This window comes from Platalea leucorodia (genome assembly GCF_965183815.1).
Source record: "Platalea leucorodia genome assembly, chromosome: 1".
NCBI lineage: Eukaryota > Metazoa > Chordata > Aves > Pelecaniformes > Threskiornithidae > Platalea > Platalea leucorodia.
The window spans coordinates 99,871,645-99,890,123 of NC_138823.1; the positions used below are offsets into that span (position 1 = coordinate 99,871,645).

Genomic DNA, 18,479 nt, shown 5'->3' on the forward strand with positions numbered 1-18,479 from the left:
CACCAAAATGCCGAGCTGTTATTTGCGCCTGTGAGCTTTTCAAGGCAAGCAGGTGCGTCCTTACCCATGAACTGACTCTTGACTCATTCAAGTCAAGAAACAAATGGTAATACAAAATGCATACTCTCAAAACACCTCTCCTATAGCCTACTAGGAAAAGCTCATCCCTTTTCCAGATGAAGGCAAACTCATTCTGTCCTATAACCAAATTCCCCTCCCTCCTCAAAAACCTATTTCATTGACCCATTTTTCGTTATTTTTTTTTTCCTTTCAGATAAGAGGCTCGTATACTCGCCAAACACCCAGTTATGTCTTTCAGAATTAAATGATCAGAAAAAAGGCAGAGGAGCTAGCATGGGATGATCAGCACAAACCCAGAGGTTTGCAACCCTTCCCTGCTTGGAACAATGAGGCCACAAATCGTTCGGAAACACACAGCCTCAGTATCGAGAGTAATCCTCTACACGCTAAGTGGTTGGATTAAAACAAAAAACACTTCAACATAAACACTTCATTTTCAGTCTTAAGAGCAATTCAGAGGGAGTTTTGCATCTTGCAGTCTCTAAGCTGGGATATCAAGTTGTTAAAGAGTCTCCATCTCTTGCAGTATCTAAAACCAAAGCACCGCTTCCACAAGGGTCTTGTGAAAGAGCTCACTCCTCTTCTGTGCTCCAGACTCCCTGCCACCTTCATGAGAAATACAGTCAAAGATGCCTTTCTCTAGATGTTTTTCCTCACATGAAGGTAATCTTCACTATTTATGTCAGTGATATTGCTGGATCATTTTAGAATTTAGGACCCAATTTCCACTTCAGTGGAAAAAAAATTGCTAAAAAAGCAGTTCTGCTACCAACAGCCTACTTCTGTACCATGATCATTTAAAAAAACAAAAACAAAAAAAACGATAGTTTAGTGCTTTGTGCATACGGAGTTATTGAAATACAAGTTAGAACCCAAATACACAGCATTAGGTCTTCACAGCAACAATCCCTGTTTTTTCAAATGCTAGAAAGAGAAGGTGACTTTCCAACTGCAATAAGATCCCTTGTACTACCTGAATACGAGTTCAGAAAGAAAATTAGTACATACATAAATACATACAAAATAAGCCTTAGCTTCAGCCAAAAAAAGATTTAAGATACACTAAACTCATTCTGTGAGATAAAAAGATGGCTAATCCCATTTCAGGGTCAGCCCTGCTCCCCCACAGCCTGAGAATTGTCACCAATTACCCATGCAATTAAGTTTATCCAAACAAGAATCTCGCTCTTGTGCAAACAGTATTAATAAGTGCTGGTAGTACTGTAGATCAATCAGCAAAAGGAAAAACAAAACCAGCCCGTAATCATGTGTGATAGCTTTAAGCATCCTGTAACACAGAATTCAGACATATGTTGTCTGTGGTGCACACCATTCTGTGGGTTTTCCGATGTCCCACGTACCAATTGACAAAATCTTTAATATAGTACGATATACACAACAATACATCTACCCAATATAATGCAAGATGAGCATGTTTTGGTTTTGCAGAGAGTGATGACTGATAGGGTAGCCTAGTACTTGAGAGTCTCTTGTTAAACCTCCCACTGTCACATCTTCCAGTGTGTTTCTGTGATGCAGATAAAAGGGTTTTTCAAGTAATTAAATGTCTCGCATACCTTTTTTAAGAATTTTACTTAAACTTGAAGTTCATATATTACTTACATTTACAAGCACTCTGCACTTAGCTTTCAAGCCTTATACATATTTCTTTTTAATTGTGCAACTAATCACTGCTCTTGCCGATGACATTAAACTTAAGCATCCACAGAGTTACTTTGGGCAGGCAATATTTAATGCATCTGCCTAGCTTCCAGATCAGCACCCCTTCTGTAGTCCAGCGTCTAACCAAGATATTACAGTTTAGCTCAAAAACTCAGTCTGTCAGGTGGCTTGCTTGGAGTCTTAAGCTTGTTAATTCTCTAACAGTCTCTGGTACAGTCTCTGGACATAGACAACATGCATATTTGCAAGGTGCCTAGAACAATGGGGTGTTGTTCCATGAGGCAAAGGAACTATTAAAAACCCCAACCAAAACCAGTTATCGTATTTTTTTCGTTTAGTACAGTAATTTAGGCCAAGCTGTGAAAGAGACTTAGGGCACCTTAATACTACAAATATATAAAAACTGACATCTTGCCATTTTGGCATTTGGTTTGTTGGCTCTAAAACAAGAAACGCTACTGTAATACGGGATAGTATCAGTTCATGCACAAGCAAGCGAACGAGCCAGCAATGCAGTAATTTAGGCCTGAAACAGATATTTTTTTTTAACATTCTGCCAAATTCATTATGTTCTAGAACACGAGGGCTGGAAGTCACAAGTTAACTTCAAGACCAAAAAAATAAAAAAAACAGTGAAAGCATTGCTTTTTATATGCAGGTCTTGAAGCTCACATTCTTATCATATTTCTGGAAAAAAAACAGGAAAACAGTGTTTTGTTTTCCCAGGCAGGAACATTATCTGGAATGGGGAAAAAAAAAACCACCTTATAGCTTTCTGGCCAGTAAGAAAATGCAAGAGATGCAGGCGACAGCTTTCTAGAGTCCAGTCCGACAAGAGGTTCATCTGCGTAGATAGTAACACTTCAGTCCTCAGATAAGAATTCAGTAACAACTTCTGAAAGAGGCTAGAGAAATCTATCTTTGACTCAAATTAAAAATAAACAGACCTAGAACCCCACTGAATTCACCTGGAGATGGGTTAAACAGAGACAGAAACAGGTTTAACGGGTTAGGGGTGTTTCTCTGGTTTATCTCTTCTCTACAAGTGGGTTAGCACCGTGGTGCACCCAATAGGTGCAGCTCCCACGTGCACACTCAAGGCACATGGGGCCAGGATCTGGGTGCGTACCATCACCTCCTTCCTTTAAAAGGGAACGGAGGCTGCAGGCACAAAAGGAGGAGCTGCGTGCTCCAATGGCTCTCCCAGCCTGAACCATGCATACTGTGCAGCGCACCTGTTCGGTGCAAACACAGCTACTGAAAGGCGAACTGACGCACAACCTTTTTTCTTGAAGAAACCTATCTTTGCTCAGGCAATAAGAATTACAGCGGAATCTATGATCAAGTCCAACCCTTAAGATTTGTGATTTGATACCAGAGGCTACAGCAGTCAAAGATATATTTTAACACAAGTATATGACAGTTCATTTATTAGACCACTGATCTCAAAGTTTGAGCCAATTAACCCTATCAACGTTCAAGATTTCTTATGGGCCACAAAACTTCATAATATGAATATCTAAACTGAATGCTGGGTTTTTTTCTCCTTTCCATGGACCACAGCCTTGAAATCCCAGTGTTCAGAGCTGTCTCTATCAAAACAAGTCCTCTTATAAAGTATGAATATGCTAATACACAAATCCAGTTATGAGGAAACTAACTACTGGGATTGCAATCTTGCCTGGATTATCCAGCTTTTGGGAGGAAGAAGTAACAAAGCTGATCACTCAAAAACATTAAGGATCTGAATAACCAGACTATGAATGACTTGAAAGACCTGAAATAACCACACCATCTGAGGAGAACATGCTTCATTCCTCCCTCATGCACAGGAACACCGAGCACTGAAAACACACATGTTCATCACTAGCATTAGTCAGAAGTAATTTCTGATGCAGAACGGAAATTTTGTTTTAAATGACAGAAACAATCCTCACAAAAGGCTCTTCCACGGGGTAAAAAAAGAACGCTATAACTTAGATGTCAAAGCATCCCTCCTGAACAGTGTACCAGGCACCTTAAAGCTTGCATTCGTTTTAAACTGAGGCACTAGCACTCAGGTGACTCAATCCCCATAAAAATGAGAAGTCTGCTTCTGTGAAGAAGTCACTTGAGCATCACAGTACAAAATGCAAAAAAACTCCACAAAACAAAAGCCCAAGCTCTCCTATGTTCTCAAGTTATTTACGCTGTCAAATGTATGGAAAATAGTTTACCTGCATATTTTGTGGTGTTTGATTCGTCCATGGACCAGAAGCAGTGATCAAAGGCAAACACCTGTAGAAGCACATAAAAAGACAAATTAGGAACTCTGGCTACAAGACATTTCTCTTAAAGCAGTACAAATCCATGACTGTTTAATTGCAGTTAGGCTCTACTGTTTCTATGGATCCTACATCAGAACTGTAAAAAGGCTTCATCAGCAAGAATACTTTTGGAAAATCTTGAGAGTTGCAGAACTGCAATAGTTCTTTTCTACCTGTATTATACATAATACAAAATACTGCTTACTGTATCCCTTAATACAGACTTCAAAACACAGCCAAACCCTAATAATTAGCTCACTCTTCTCCAGGCACTAATGCTGACAAAAGTTTCTGCCAACAGTAACGAAACAGCACCAAAAGGACTCAATATACAGAACTTGGTGAGATGACTATTTAGCAGACATCAATACAAGACATACAAAAGTTTTACCATGGGTTGGACTTTTAATGCTCAAAGAGCAGCATTACTACTTACAAGCCTTAAGGAGCAAATAAATAGCATCAGATTACCTGCCTAAACTAAGAGTACAGTGCTGGATCTGAGTAGAGGAAGCTCAAAAACTACAAATAGAAAATGTAGCTCTATTAGACAAACAAGCTGTCAGAGCCTGCTCTAATGAAAAGACTTAATATCACTTCAGTCAAGAACTCCAGCTGGGTAGAAATCAAATGAGATTCAATATTGTGCTCAGTGGGCTTGTGGACCTGGAACAGTGTCCTGTAAAACCACTTAACATGTTGGGATTTGATCCAAGTTACTTTTTCCGCACATCTAAGAATGTCATGGTACAGACATTTAACACTGTTGTTTTGACAGCTTTATATTGCCACAAACACACCTTAAGCTGCAGTGTATTTTCCACATTTTACCATGGTAAACTGACTGTGGATGAGTTAATCACACAGGTTCTATTTATTTTTTTTCTTTTGGGATCCCAAGAGGTGGGGAAAAAACCCAAACTTCTTTATTAAAACTTTGCCTGGGCCAAGATTTTCTTTGCCTGGTCTTCCAACAGCTGATCTCCTTAGTGAGACAAACCACGCAGGTCAGCTTAGAGCAAAAGCCGCAGGCTCTATTGGCAGAAACGCCAAATTCCCCGTGAGACAAACCCTGAAGTGAGGAAGAAGATGGGTCATTTCCTTTTGGCTTTTGGGGATGTAGAACATCTTGGATTCCCTGCTATTGCAGAATTACTATGTGATCTAATCTACAGACATACTGTAACCGAACCCTTCCCAAAATGTCCGTTGCTGCAAATATTTCAGAAGGACAAAACCAGGCAGCACAGTAACCTGACGTCCTTCCCTTTCCCCCAACTTAACGCAAAACACATCAAATGGCCTGAGAGAAGACTCGATACTGAGACAACACTTAGTCCACAAGAGTGAAATGAGTTCTGGAATTCCCTTCTGAAGAGAAAACAAACAAACAAACCCATAACAGTAAGCTAACAGGGAGGTCTGAGTCACTTACTGCAGCACAAATAGAAAGAGACAATTTGGTGAGTCAGGACGTTCCCTGCCATGACTGAGTCACAGGTTTAGTTTTGCCACTGAACTGCAAGCAAAATGCAGCTGTTACTTCACCTTATCTTCAGACCTCCACGTAAGTAGGGGGTATTTTAAATTACTTTTGTGCATTTGTTCATCATGCTTCAAATCCAAGTATAACGAACTCTTCATCACCAGTAAGAATGCTCTAACCCTCTTCCTAACTTTTACAGCCCAAGAAATACTGTTTTCTCTTCTCACATTCCACTTCTATGGAAATTTTCCTCACAGGACTTGGTAACAATACTTAATCTCTCTACAATCAAACAGCAAGCAGTTCAATTACAAAAGAAAACCCACTTGTAAGGATCCAAATCTACCAGATGCCCATTCTTTCCCCTTCAAGCTAAGTATTTTCTGCAGTGGATCACACAGCCCAATTCAGAAAGGTTACCCAGCTACACATGCTTATCTGTAATGACTTAAATGTCAATACAGCAGTACTGTAGGCCAATTTAATCTATTGTCCTACACGTTTTCCCCTTGGTTAGCATGGAAAATCATGACAGGATTATTCAATGACTCATAATTTACACACTGATCTTGCAAAGAGACTTTAAAAACTAAAATATGTGCTTGCAGCCAAGTGCTTCTCGTAGAAAAGCAGCTTTTATTTGGATTTTTTTTTTTTTTAAGGTAAAAATTGGTCAAACTGATTTTTAAAAGCTCCAAAATGATTATGCAATAGGAAGAGAAAAATTCTGTCTCAGGATAAACCAAATGTAAATATAGCATTTTAGTATGTTTTCATAGTAAACATAAGAAGCCAGGACATAGACTTAGGCTATTTATAAAATCTGTTCTGGAAAATTGCCAAATCCTTCTAACAGAAGTAACAAGATTACTTTAAAAAAAAAAAAAAAGTCAGGCAAAAAAAAGTGGAAACTGCTGGGGCATGCACTATCTGCAAAACATGAAGAGCAGCTGCATTAAAACTCCCTTCTCCATTAAAACAGGCAGGCAAAACTTTAAAAATACTTTGATCGGTGATGACAAAACAGCAACCTTGAACACTCCTAGCAACGATAATTTAAGGAAGCACCCAACCAAAGCAATTTTCAGGACAACTCAGACCTTTGGGAAAACAGATTCCAACTGCAAGAACTATCAGAGTAAGAAATAAGGCATACAGGAGCAAGAAACTTGGTCCTAATCAGTGAGGCTCTTTCACACGTAGATAACGAAGGCATTTTATGGGAAATGCCTGTAGGACAGTGTCCTACCTTAAAAGTGACCCTTTTGATCATCTTTTCTGTACAGAGATGACTCGCTAGTTTATATTTTCCTAACCTCCAGTGCAGGAACTGCAGGACATGCCGTCCCAAGAAGAGCACGCAAGCATACTTGGGGTCAAGATACAGAACCTACGCTATGATGAAGAAAACCCTCTAAGTCTCATCTAAGGTGCTCCCTTCCTTCTCCCATGTTCACTGATTATTATTCCTTGAAAACAAAAATGGTGGGTATTACTTTTTCTTTCGGTAGGACTATGCAGAATAATAATTTTTTTTTAATTAATGTTTTCTCCCCAAGATCCATTTCCCTGAAGAAGGTATTAAACCCCCTGTCAGTATGACTATCAAGGCTATCCAGAAGTTCTGTTAATGCTGAAGTCTCAGACTCAACAGCCAATACTCAAACTGAGCATTACTGGGCACTGAAAATGCCTTTTTAGCTTTTTGAAGAACACCCAAAAGCAAAAATCTTTACCAACTTATAGCAAAACTGTATCAACCAACTATATCAAAACTACTATTGAGACATATTTGAACAGAGAGATCTGTGACACACAAACAGAATTTTTTAAACTTCAAGCACCCTCTGTGAATAAGTTTTAACTACATTTTGGAAAATGTATTCCATTTAGGCGTATTAACACTAAAAGTTTTTTTTTTGTCTGAAACTCGAAGTTTAAAATGGCTATCTGTATCTCCACTAAGATTTCCTGAACTTTCCATTATTCTTCTAAGCATTTTGAGTAAGTCTCTGTGACTATATGGACGAGTATTTCTGCTTTCCTACTTCTGTGATGTCAATTCCATAGCCACTGTACCAGGAAGCTTAACGTATTTTCAGAAGGTAAGCAAAATGGGAAAACCACAAAAGACAGGTATATACCTACTTCAGGTTGGCATTCAACCACAGCAGACGTAAGTTCACATAGGTGCTGGCCAGTTCTCACAACCGGACCCAAAATTACTCTGGGCTTTTAAATTACAGAGGGAACTAACAAACAAGCCTTAAAACTTTCTTATTTTTGCAAGATTCTGTACCTCATACTTCATCCTAGCATCTAAAAGAGAAAGCTAGATAAAAGGAAGCTGCCAAGAACCTGCCACACTAGGGCAGTACCTTCTAAACCAAAAATTCTGAGTGGCGCTAAGAGACCAACAGGGTGGGTTTTTTCCCAGCTCTATTATTCCAGTGTTTGAGATTGCACAGTATTTTCAGTCTGAGTGGCATGACAGTTGGAAAAAAGTCTGGACATCGCATTTTAGACATCTAGAAAGAGTCAAGTAACACAGATCCACAAGTAAAGGAACACAGCTCACCAGGACAGATCTTGGACAACTGGAAGTCCATAGTAAAAATATGTATATGAGCCTGAGTATGTACCCATTGTATATTCATATAAGAATTTTAACTCACAAACATTACAGCACAAACACATAAAAATGGAAAGTTATGAGAAAGAATTAGCCAGGAAGTGCTAGATCGTAGTACTACTGTATCCAGAGTCACCATAAGCATGCACATTATTACCCTGGGGAACGGGGTTACGTAGGCCATTTCTAGGTTACAGACAACGATACTCAAGAGTGTTAATAACTATTGAAAGTGAAACAAAAGACTTGTTCTGGTAACCACAAAGTTTAAGTAAAGACAAGATACAGGGCTTTGATTCAGATTTCTTCCGCAAACACCTACAGCAGTTTAAGACAGCTGTTGGTTACTATTTTGCTAACAAGGCAGCTGGGAGGTTATGGCTTCCACAGCAAAGCAAAGAGTGATGCAGGCCCACGCATCCACCACGTCAGTGAAAAATCTGGAAAATCTGTGGCTTAAAATGAGATTGCAGATTTTAAACTAGAAGGGCCATTGTGCCTCACTGCTACACAGCAGTAACTTCTCAGAGAATCTGAAAAGACAGCCAAGGGATATTCACATTTTAAATAGCCAAACCAATATTCTGCAGAACTCGTTTTTATTAAAGCCCCTAACCAATGGCTTGAAGAATTAACAATTTTAAGGGTTTACACATGCAAGTATACTTATGTGAACTACTTACAGGTAATGAGTACCATATCCAATATTAACTGCTTGCTAGATTAAGCCAAATGACATAATTAGTTTAGAAAAGAATCTAATTTCACATTCAGTATCAGTTGTTTTGAAGCCTAATCCTCAGTACAGACTAGATAGAGTCTGGGGCTTCCAGCATTTAGCAATGCATTACCCAGACTGAACATAACCCCTAACAGACACTGTCTATGCATCTATACAATATTGTAAATGCGTAGCTAACATGTTTAATAGCCATTTCCATCTGACTGGTAGATGGCCAGTTAATTATGTTTTATTTTTACAGAAAAAAGTTGTACTGGACAGGTGCAAACATCTCTCACATGAGTCTCAATGAAGCAGTCAGTCTGACATGCAGGGTGACTTACAGGGCTACCTGGTTGCTAAAAAGAAAAGCAAGGGAGAACTGAGGAAGGGAAATTTTCATTCACCAGGCAGCTGGTCCTACATCCCCACTACAACTGCTGATGGAGGTAAGTGATAAAGGAAATGGCAAGTGATATTAGGAAATGGCAAACAGTCTACACTGGTAAGCTTAGTGTAAATGGAAGCCATTAAAGAACCCAAAAAGAAAGAAGTTGGTCACTGTATGAAAAACACAAGACCTACCACAGGCCTAAAGAAGTACGGACAGAAAATCTGAAGGCGGCCTAGGGCACAGCTCACAAATCTCAGCTCAGAACAACCGTTCTACCTTTGTCACAAAGTTAGACTAAAAGCCCAAGATTAGTAATACACATGACGTTTGTGGAAATAGCAAAACACCCTAATATTCTTATATAACAACTTTTCCTACCACAGCTTCTGAGCTACCAAGTTGAACCAGGATCACAATTTATCCATCGCTGATGATAAAGCAACTCATTAAAGTAAAGCAACTTCCAATATTTATGAAATTTCATTTTTAAAAAAATCCTAATTTGAAGATCAACTACATGTAGTACCCTAAAAATTGTATAAATCAAGAAACATCCAAATCTCATATCACATCTTTACAAACTCAAAGCCTATTTCCACTGATAGTAAGAACCTTCTTCTGTCTCAAACTGATAAACATTTCACACAACATCTTAAGTTTTGGCATTATAGCTCAAGGATGTTAATGACCATCTAACTATACCTAACAACAATGTGGCATATATGCACAAGCGTGCAGCTGTTATATTTTTGTCAAAGAAATGCAAGGCCATAATTAAGCTTTTACGTAACATCAAGAATAACTTTATCTGCCTATAATGGAACATGAATGATGTACTACAGAAAATGAAGGCTCTTGTAAAAGTTTTTCTGAAATTACAACAAAAAGGAGTCTGTTTTGCTTTTTTTCATAAATTTTTAAAAATTATCCAACTTTTTAATATGAGATATATTAACTGGGATTGATAGAAGAACTTTATTAAATGCTATCAAAAAACCTGAGAAACTAAAAATCAGGTCCAGGAAAAATATAAATCAGTACAGCATACCATTTTAAACTGCAATATCAGTGTTGTTCATTTTCACCTGCTGTGACCTTAAATTACATATTTGTTTGGTTTTTTCCAAATATGATTATTTCAATTAATGTTAAAATAGTTTGTTCCATTCTTCCCTGCCTATTGGGAATAATACATACCACTTAGTGAGATGCTTTCTTCTGACACTTAAAAAAATTAATCAAAACAATAGATATTTGGATTTTTTATATATATATATATATGCACACATACATATACAATAGCTGTCTGAACTATTAAGTAGATAGATATCATCTAAGACAGATATATAGGTCAATATCCATCCCAATTTATATTCCCAGAAGGCCTACAGAATGCTCTGCTACACCTGCAGAAGTCACATCAGACTTGCATACACTATTTCTTGAAGATCTACAAATCAAAGAACAATTTAAAAGAAAACCTCATTCAGAGCTAACTACAACCTTCTGCTGTAAGAAGTACCATCCAACAGAAACAGAAAGAATAAAATTATCATTAAATTGCTGAAGCAAAATACCAATACAGAGTTTTGCATGTGCTGACAAGATGTCGTTCACACAGTCCTTTTACTTTATCATTGCTACCAGCCCCATACCAATTCTGTACTTGTCGTCCCAGTAAGGCTCCTTCTCTATCCAATAGGTACATAACACTTATTCTCCCTTCCTTCCCCTGCATTACAAACAACACAGAATCTGTTCTAGGTGAATTCCAGTGCACCTTGGCCACTTTTACACAAATTGTTAACTCCTAGAGATCGTCAATTACAAATAAGAACAGTTTGTTTCTTACTAAATGTATTTTGCCACTTTTTAAATACAGTATTTTAACTTTTAAGCCAAATTAATGTGCAATGAAGTGTTTTACACACAATACTTATTTACTCTTTCAACTGTTTTCATGAATGCATTAAAATCATGGCTTGTCCTGGTCACAGCTTCAACAAGTCACGTGCTTTGCCTGCATGTCAGTTGGATTAGAATGTATTCTTCTGGAATTATGAAGAAGTCTTTAACTTAGAAGTATGAGGAACAGACTTTTTTTAAAATGTATTTTCTGTTATCAAAGCTGTATTGATCACATACTATGGGAACACACCCAATATTTCTGCATTGCTCAGCATTTTCAAACAGGTACAAATGCAAAAAGAGACAAAATACTTACCTTAGGTGGTTTTCTAGATGATTGCCAAAAAAAACAGCAACGATGACGAGAAGTACGAATACACCATTCACATAAAGGGAAGGGAGCAAAGAAAAAGAAAAGACACAAAGTCAGTGCACATCATTACTATACTCTGAACTTTATTGTAATCCACAATGTTTTTAAGAATTATCAGATCAGAAGATATTTATATGATACACCACAGATTTTTAACCAGTAATTACTTAATTAGTAATACAGCCCCACATTAAAAAGAAAGGAAAACATCAAATCCCTTATAGGTTTAAAAAATCTAACAGCACTGAGTTCCAAAAGGAACACAAGCATCCATTTTCTTCGTTGTGGAAGTCAAAATACAGCCCATCTTTTGTGGCAAACAAACTGAGCCTGCAAACTGGCAGACCAAGGTGCCAGGGTGAAGCCCCGCTGACTTCAGCAGTGCTAACATGCAAGACCAAGGTAAGAGTTGAACGATTGTTTCTTGTAGAGATTATAGAAGTGTGAGGAAAAATAAACCTGTGTTTTCCCTAGCCACAGAAAGCCTACACAGAACATAGGAAGCCAATGCAAAAATGCCATTATCCTTCACACACAATTCCAACAAGTGCTGTCAGAAATAAAGCTGAGACGACAAACCCCGAAACTGAAGACACCAGCTCAGAATACTTCAACTTGTCCTTACATGCTTTTAGGCTTATACTGGAAGCCATATGGCCACACAGGAAATTAAATCAGTTTGGGGTTTTTTGGTGGATTGCTTTCAAGCGAGATCGCTGCCCTGTCTCACTGTGCAGCCCCTGTGCTCGCTAATGCCAATGCAAGAGAGGAGGTGAAAATACGGTGCAGATTTAGGCTGACTTAGGCCATTCATGAAAACTACAACCTTAGGCATATGTTTAAATTATGTATTGAAATAAGACTGAAGTGATACACAGAAGAAATTTTCACTTGCTCTTCACATGAAGAAACAAAAGCATATAAATGTGGATGAAGAATAAAACCACACAACCAGAAAGGTTTACAGACAAAACAGCACAAGTAGAGAACATAGTAGAGTTTATAAAATAAGGATATGGATGAAGGGTCTCTATCTACCCAGCAACAGACACACTACACAAAATTCAAAGATATCAAGAGGTTACAGTCTCAGAGCAGAGACACATGGGACCAAGCCATGTTTTCATCCACCAGACTACATATACTACCTCCACCAAGTCAGAGGGGGGGGGGGGGGGGGGGGAACCCAAACACTTTGAAGCAGTTTTATTAGCAACCCACAATATGACGGCTCAGCAAACAAAGCTGAAGAGAAACAAATCCACAAGCACATCTTACGCAATCTTTTCTGCCTACTCTCAGCTCGTACCTTAGATGACATGTCTGCCTAAACCAGAAGTTACATAGCTGGTACACAGTACTGGTATAATCCAAACATACTTTGCCTGTGAGCCAAACCACTCATTGCAGCCTTACCCTTTCATTAACGGTGGCTACACAGGCTCAGCTCAGAGCTAGCTCATGTCCAGGTGGCTCAGAACCTGCGCAGAATGCACTCTTATCTAACTGAAAAACACATTTAGCTATACCTTCAATGTTTTTCACTTTAATCAATTTTCAGATGTGACGAAAATCCAACGTTATCAGCTTGTGTAGCCAGAGCTCCAGCACCAGCTCTAAACTTCCAATTCCTACTTGGAAGAGAAGTTCTGATCGAAGGAAGTCATCCAAGGGTTTTTGGAAAGCTTTTAAATACACACATATCTTGAAAAACAATTCCAGAATACACCAGCTTTCCTAGGGAATTCCTGACAGACTGCTGTACAGGTTCAGCAGAAGCCTTGAACAGTTTAATTGAAGTAAACACCAACAGAAAGTTTATCAACTGTTTTTTTCTGAGATCATTCTTATAAGCCCCGACTGGAAAAGGTACAGAACATCACTGAAGTAAACAAATGGTTTGACACACTTTTTAAGATATTTACTTAAGCAATGCAAGCCACTACCTTCTAGGAAGTTTCCTCTTATTTTCCCCTGATGCCCATTTTAAGAAAAGCATAATAGTGACTTTTTAAAGCACTGGTGAACAGCAGAACTTCCCAGTTGGAAGCAAGATGTTCATCACTGATCTCCTGGATTTCAAAGCACAAGGAGCTGCAGCTTCCTACCATAAGTCACATTCTACTGCTCCAAACTCTTTGGCTATTAAGACCAAACTAGCAACTCCACAAGTCACCTGCTAGCATCGCCAGCAGCAACACGATGAAGGGCCTCTGGAATAAGTCAGCTATATTGTCTCACAGGATAAATTTTTTTAAGCTATTTGGAAATTCCAGTTAACCAACTCACTGTAACCATTATCCTGGCAGTGATTCAGATGGAGACACTCTGAAATACTTTCTTCAATCAAAGGACTGAGACTAACAAATAAAGAACTGTTTGTAGTTTACCAGAAATCACATCTGTAGCAGCTTAAAGATGTGCTATAAAACCTGCATTAGCCTCAATCAATTTTTCACATAAGTTTTTTGTTTTATTTTTTATGTGCTTCATGGTTTCTTTCCTTTCCCAGAAACCAGCAGCTTTCAGCTTCATAAATAATTGGATTTGTCTCAGTTTTTACCAAACACTGACCATACAAACATGGTGACTCAGTGTCACAGCTCAGGCGGGGGGGCAGAGACAGACAGCAGATCACAGAGATACAACAATTAAAATTTTTATGTCCCAGAATTTTTAATTCCATGTCTAATCATCCATGGTGTGAATGACAACATGTAGGCATACCTTTTGAATGACAACAAAATCTCCTCTAAAGTGGACAGCTAGTACACTTCAGGAAATTATCATAGAGTTACTTAACCCTGCAATGCATCTGCACAACAGCAGATTTTGGTTTAACCTGACAAAGGGCATCTTCCATCTGCACACTCAGATGGGAGCCTGACTTTTCTCACATGCCTAGAACTCAAAACCAAAGTAAATACCACCAAGAGCCTGAAAAATTCTCACAGGTCAGAGGAAAAGTACGAATTCCAATGACCACAAAGCCCACTGAGCTTCTGAACTTCCTCCTGCCTTTGTCCTTAAACCATCATCACTTTAGTAAAATACCACTAGAATTATATTCTAACTTTAGTGAGAAGTACATCTGCTGAGGTCTACTCCTAGAATCTACTCAGGCATTATATTTCACAAGTGTATTAAGCCTCTCCTGTCCTGCTTGGCTAACACACACCAAGATCACAGAGTGCATAGGTACCTCAAATTTTTACCTAGATGGAGAAAACCAATTTCTAGAAAGCTTTGTGCCAATGCAAACAGGATTTTTTCCTGTTGTCTCTTGCTAAAACTAAACCCATAATGCTTCTCACATTTGCTAAGAGAATTAATTCACTAAATGTCAGTTTTAATGTTCTACACTAGTACATAAATGAAGTTTTCCTGACTGCATCCACATTTTCTCTCCACCATCTACCCACTGCCCATGACAGCACACGATGAGAGGATTGCACTTTGCTAGCAGTTTAACAGCAGCAAAGGTTGGTTGGTTTTTTTTTTTTTTTAACTACTTACACTATTTCACAGGAGTCTCCCTTTGTCATATCAAAAGTTGATATAAATTGGCATTACATATTCCGAGTAGGAAAACTAGTCCCATGCAACAGGAAGCAATAGAAGACACTCTTGCACAATGAGCATCCAGAAGTACACAATACTGTCATCTCAAAGACTTAATCATTTTCAGAACTACACCTGTTTTTTGTCCCTTAGCAAGTGCTGTCAGCATTCCCAACCAAATGCCACTTCTACCAGAAGGAAAAACATTTTATACATCAAAAAAGATGAAAGAATTGTTTTTTCTCCCCATTCCATGTAACAAGGTTTCATCACCCCACCCACCCCCAGTTAACAATGTCACCTTCAGTAGGGACAAGGTTACGTTTAAAAATGAGAACATAAGTGTAAAATCAGGTACTCCACATTGAAGGAGATAGAGGAACAAGGCATCTTTGAAAAACAGGTCTTAAGATTCTTTGGAACAACACCCACACAGCCCAATTCATCTGCAATTTCGCTGTGCTAAGAAGCCAAGTAGGTCACAATTGTACTATAATTATTACACATTTTGGAAATTATTTGGTGGATTCTTTTCCTTTCTCACAACTAGTTAATGAAGACGAAGCAATCATAACCAGCTACGTTAAGTAGCCACACACAATATCTATAGCAGATGATGAATGAACCACATGGCTTTGCAGCTTGCTCTTCTAAACTGACTACACCAGAAATCATCTTCTAAGAGACTGAGTCTGAAACGCTTTTTTGCTCTCATCACACGTGCAACCACAGCAAATTCACAGTACTCACTGTTTTCCCAAATATGTAATTAAATGTTTACACGTAGTGGCTACATAGTCATCAATGTACTCCTCAGGATCAGTGGTCAAAAGAATTATTACAAGCAACTACCAATATACTAGAAAAGGGAGAGAAGTCTTCAGGCTTTTATATGATGAGTTGAAAAAACAGTTTTTCTTCTTTTCTCTGTAAGCATAAAGATCAGCAAATTGAAAAGATCATCCCGATAGATAAAAACAATATTTTTCACATTTATTTTTGAACTCTCTTTAACAGCATTTGACAGCCACAGTTTCCAAAACTTGGTTTCTACATATTCCTCACGCGCAGTTTATTCTGTTGAGAATTCTGCAATACTAGAAGACTAATTAGTTCTTTGTACAAGTCTACAGCCTGTTCCCAGTTACATCAAGTCACAACAGGTTCTCGAACTTATTATGCTTTTATGCATACGCAAGGATGTAGCTTTGCGCTCCTCCCCTCTTCAATTTCAGCATGATCTCTTCTCTCACCACTGCTCCAGCATCCCTGGAATCTAAAGACCAGCTGTTCAAAACAAATATTATAATATTTCTAGAGTGTTTTTAAATTTTGTTTTTTAAATTAGGCTGCCTCACAACTCAGGCTGAGAATTATCACCAGCAGTGTGCGTTTGCCTCACTCAAAGGCAGAGTGCAAGGGAACAAACCAGTGGTAGGACCATCGTAATGAGTGCACCTTGCTTTACTCCATCAAAGTAACTGCATTGTTTGTTTATCCATGTATATAAGGCTTTCAGAGTGGCTGCAGCAGAGACAGCAGACATTCAACACTCCTAACTGCAAACAATGTAAATTATGTAGAAGCAAAGAGATGATGTTTCTCCTATCCTTCACAGGAAGATCACGCAGCTCTAGGACCCTTCGTTGTCTCATAGTTTATCACTGCAGGCTGCTACTTGCAGGCTTGACACCAAGCATCTTAAAAAGCTTGCCTATATATTATTAATGGATGCTGTACTACTTAACAAAAGCACCTATCTAGAAAAGATCGGAGTTTGCCACAGTTTCAGATGATCATGTACTGCAAACTACTAGCAGTACACCATCTTCTCTACAAAGAACACAGAAAACAGACATTTATTTGCCCATTTTCCCCTTCAATCTTCTAAATGCAGAAGAAGATCAAAGGAAATGGCAGGGGCAATGCCCTGAAGGGGAAGAATGTCCTATCTTTGTGCTTGGCTGGGGCACCTCCTGCAGAGCTCACTAATGAAGTTGGCACCACAATTGGATACTATGATTCCTGGAAGAGTTACTTTACATACTGTATGAGCACACATACATACACAAATAGAGATAGTTATTTTATATTCTTGCATAAGGTGGGCAGCACGTGTCCTGTGTCTGTTTAATCCTCCTACCCAGCAAAAGTCTGTTCTATAGACAAAATAATCCTTTGAAGAACAGCAAGAGAAAAACATTTTAACACATAAAGCAATTTGAACAAGTGCCTGCATAATAAGGTAGTAGCTGATCATAATCAGAACCACCACCAGAAACACGGGCATACTGTAAAAATGCATCGCGCTCTCATGCTTTATGGAAACACTGTATCAAGAAGCTGTGCTACTCACTGCAAACCTACCACAGGCAAAGAGAGGAAAGTCAGACACTGAAATCAAAATGACAAATACTGCAGCACAAGTTAAACAAAATAGACATTACAGTAGCAGAGTGACTTCCATGACACGAAAGAAACCTAGAAAATGCCTGGATATTTCAGCCTAACAGGGTTCCATTCCAAGAACTTTAGTTCATTCACTACAGCAGTGATGAACTACCAAACAAAAAAAAAAGGCACCACAGGTTATGAAACCAACACAAGCTCATTAAAATAAGTGAAAAGCATTATATTCTGACATTTACAAGATGGAAAACAGAAAGTGACAACTGCCCTGGAACACCACTAGTCCCTAACTTACCTTCGCTCCCAAGTTCTGACTGTTTTTAGTGCCCAAGGCATTATTATTATTCCAATGCCAGCAATTCTGAAGCTCAAGTGGTTCTAATCTTCACACAGAAGCCTTGGTGTTCATGTAAAAACAACTTCTGCTGACAGCCTGAAAAAGGGCTGATACCTGTCCTACGTGCAACAGCATGCCACTTTGAAACAGCGATCGGCTTAGGAGAACAGTCGCCACCCATAACCAGAAAGATTAATCCATCACTTTACTAGAAAGTTCACTTAAAAAAATTCTCCGTCTATGCTCCCACATAAAATGAGCTTTTTTAAAAAAATTATCTTGTTTCAGTTAATTTGCTTAATTTCACTGAAAAGGCAAAAACCGACTAAAATTGTCTTTCTGCTCTGCGATAAAAGAGCTCTAATTCCATCCTGACTGCTGAGACCCTGTCCAGAACCTACCACGTTAAATAATCTATTTTCCACAAGTCTTTAATGACACTTATTGAAAGCTTATCCAAGACACTAGTTATTGCAATAAAAACATGCTACACCTATCAAAAGTACAGCATAACCACAATCACAAGTATTTTAAGCTCGTTCTTATTAACATCCAACTAGCCTCATAACAAAATGGCAAAGGAACACA

The 18,479-nt window shown here is 38.5% G+C and overlaps 1 protein-coding gene across 3 annotated transcripts in view; it reads right to left on the bottom strand.

Moving 5' to 3' along the window:
* Positions 1-18,479, bottom strand: part of KIF13A (kinesin family member 13A) — a 119,534-nt gene that overhangs the window by 61,879 nt on the left and 39,176 nt on the right. For all 3 annotated transcript variants that reach the window (XM_082321168.1, XM_082321169.1, XM_082321167.1), the window contains exons 3-4: positions 11,528-11,540; positions 3,981-4,041 (exon numbers count right to left, since the gene is read on the bottom strand). In XM_082321168.1, coding sequence (XP_082177294.1) covers positions 3,981-4,041; positions 11,528-11,540 — 74 coding nt within the window. The remainder of the gene's footprint in view (positions 1-3,980; positions 4,042-11,527; positions 11,541-18,479) is intronic.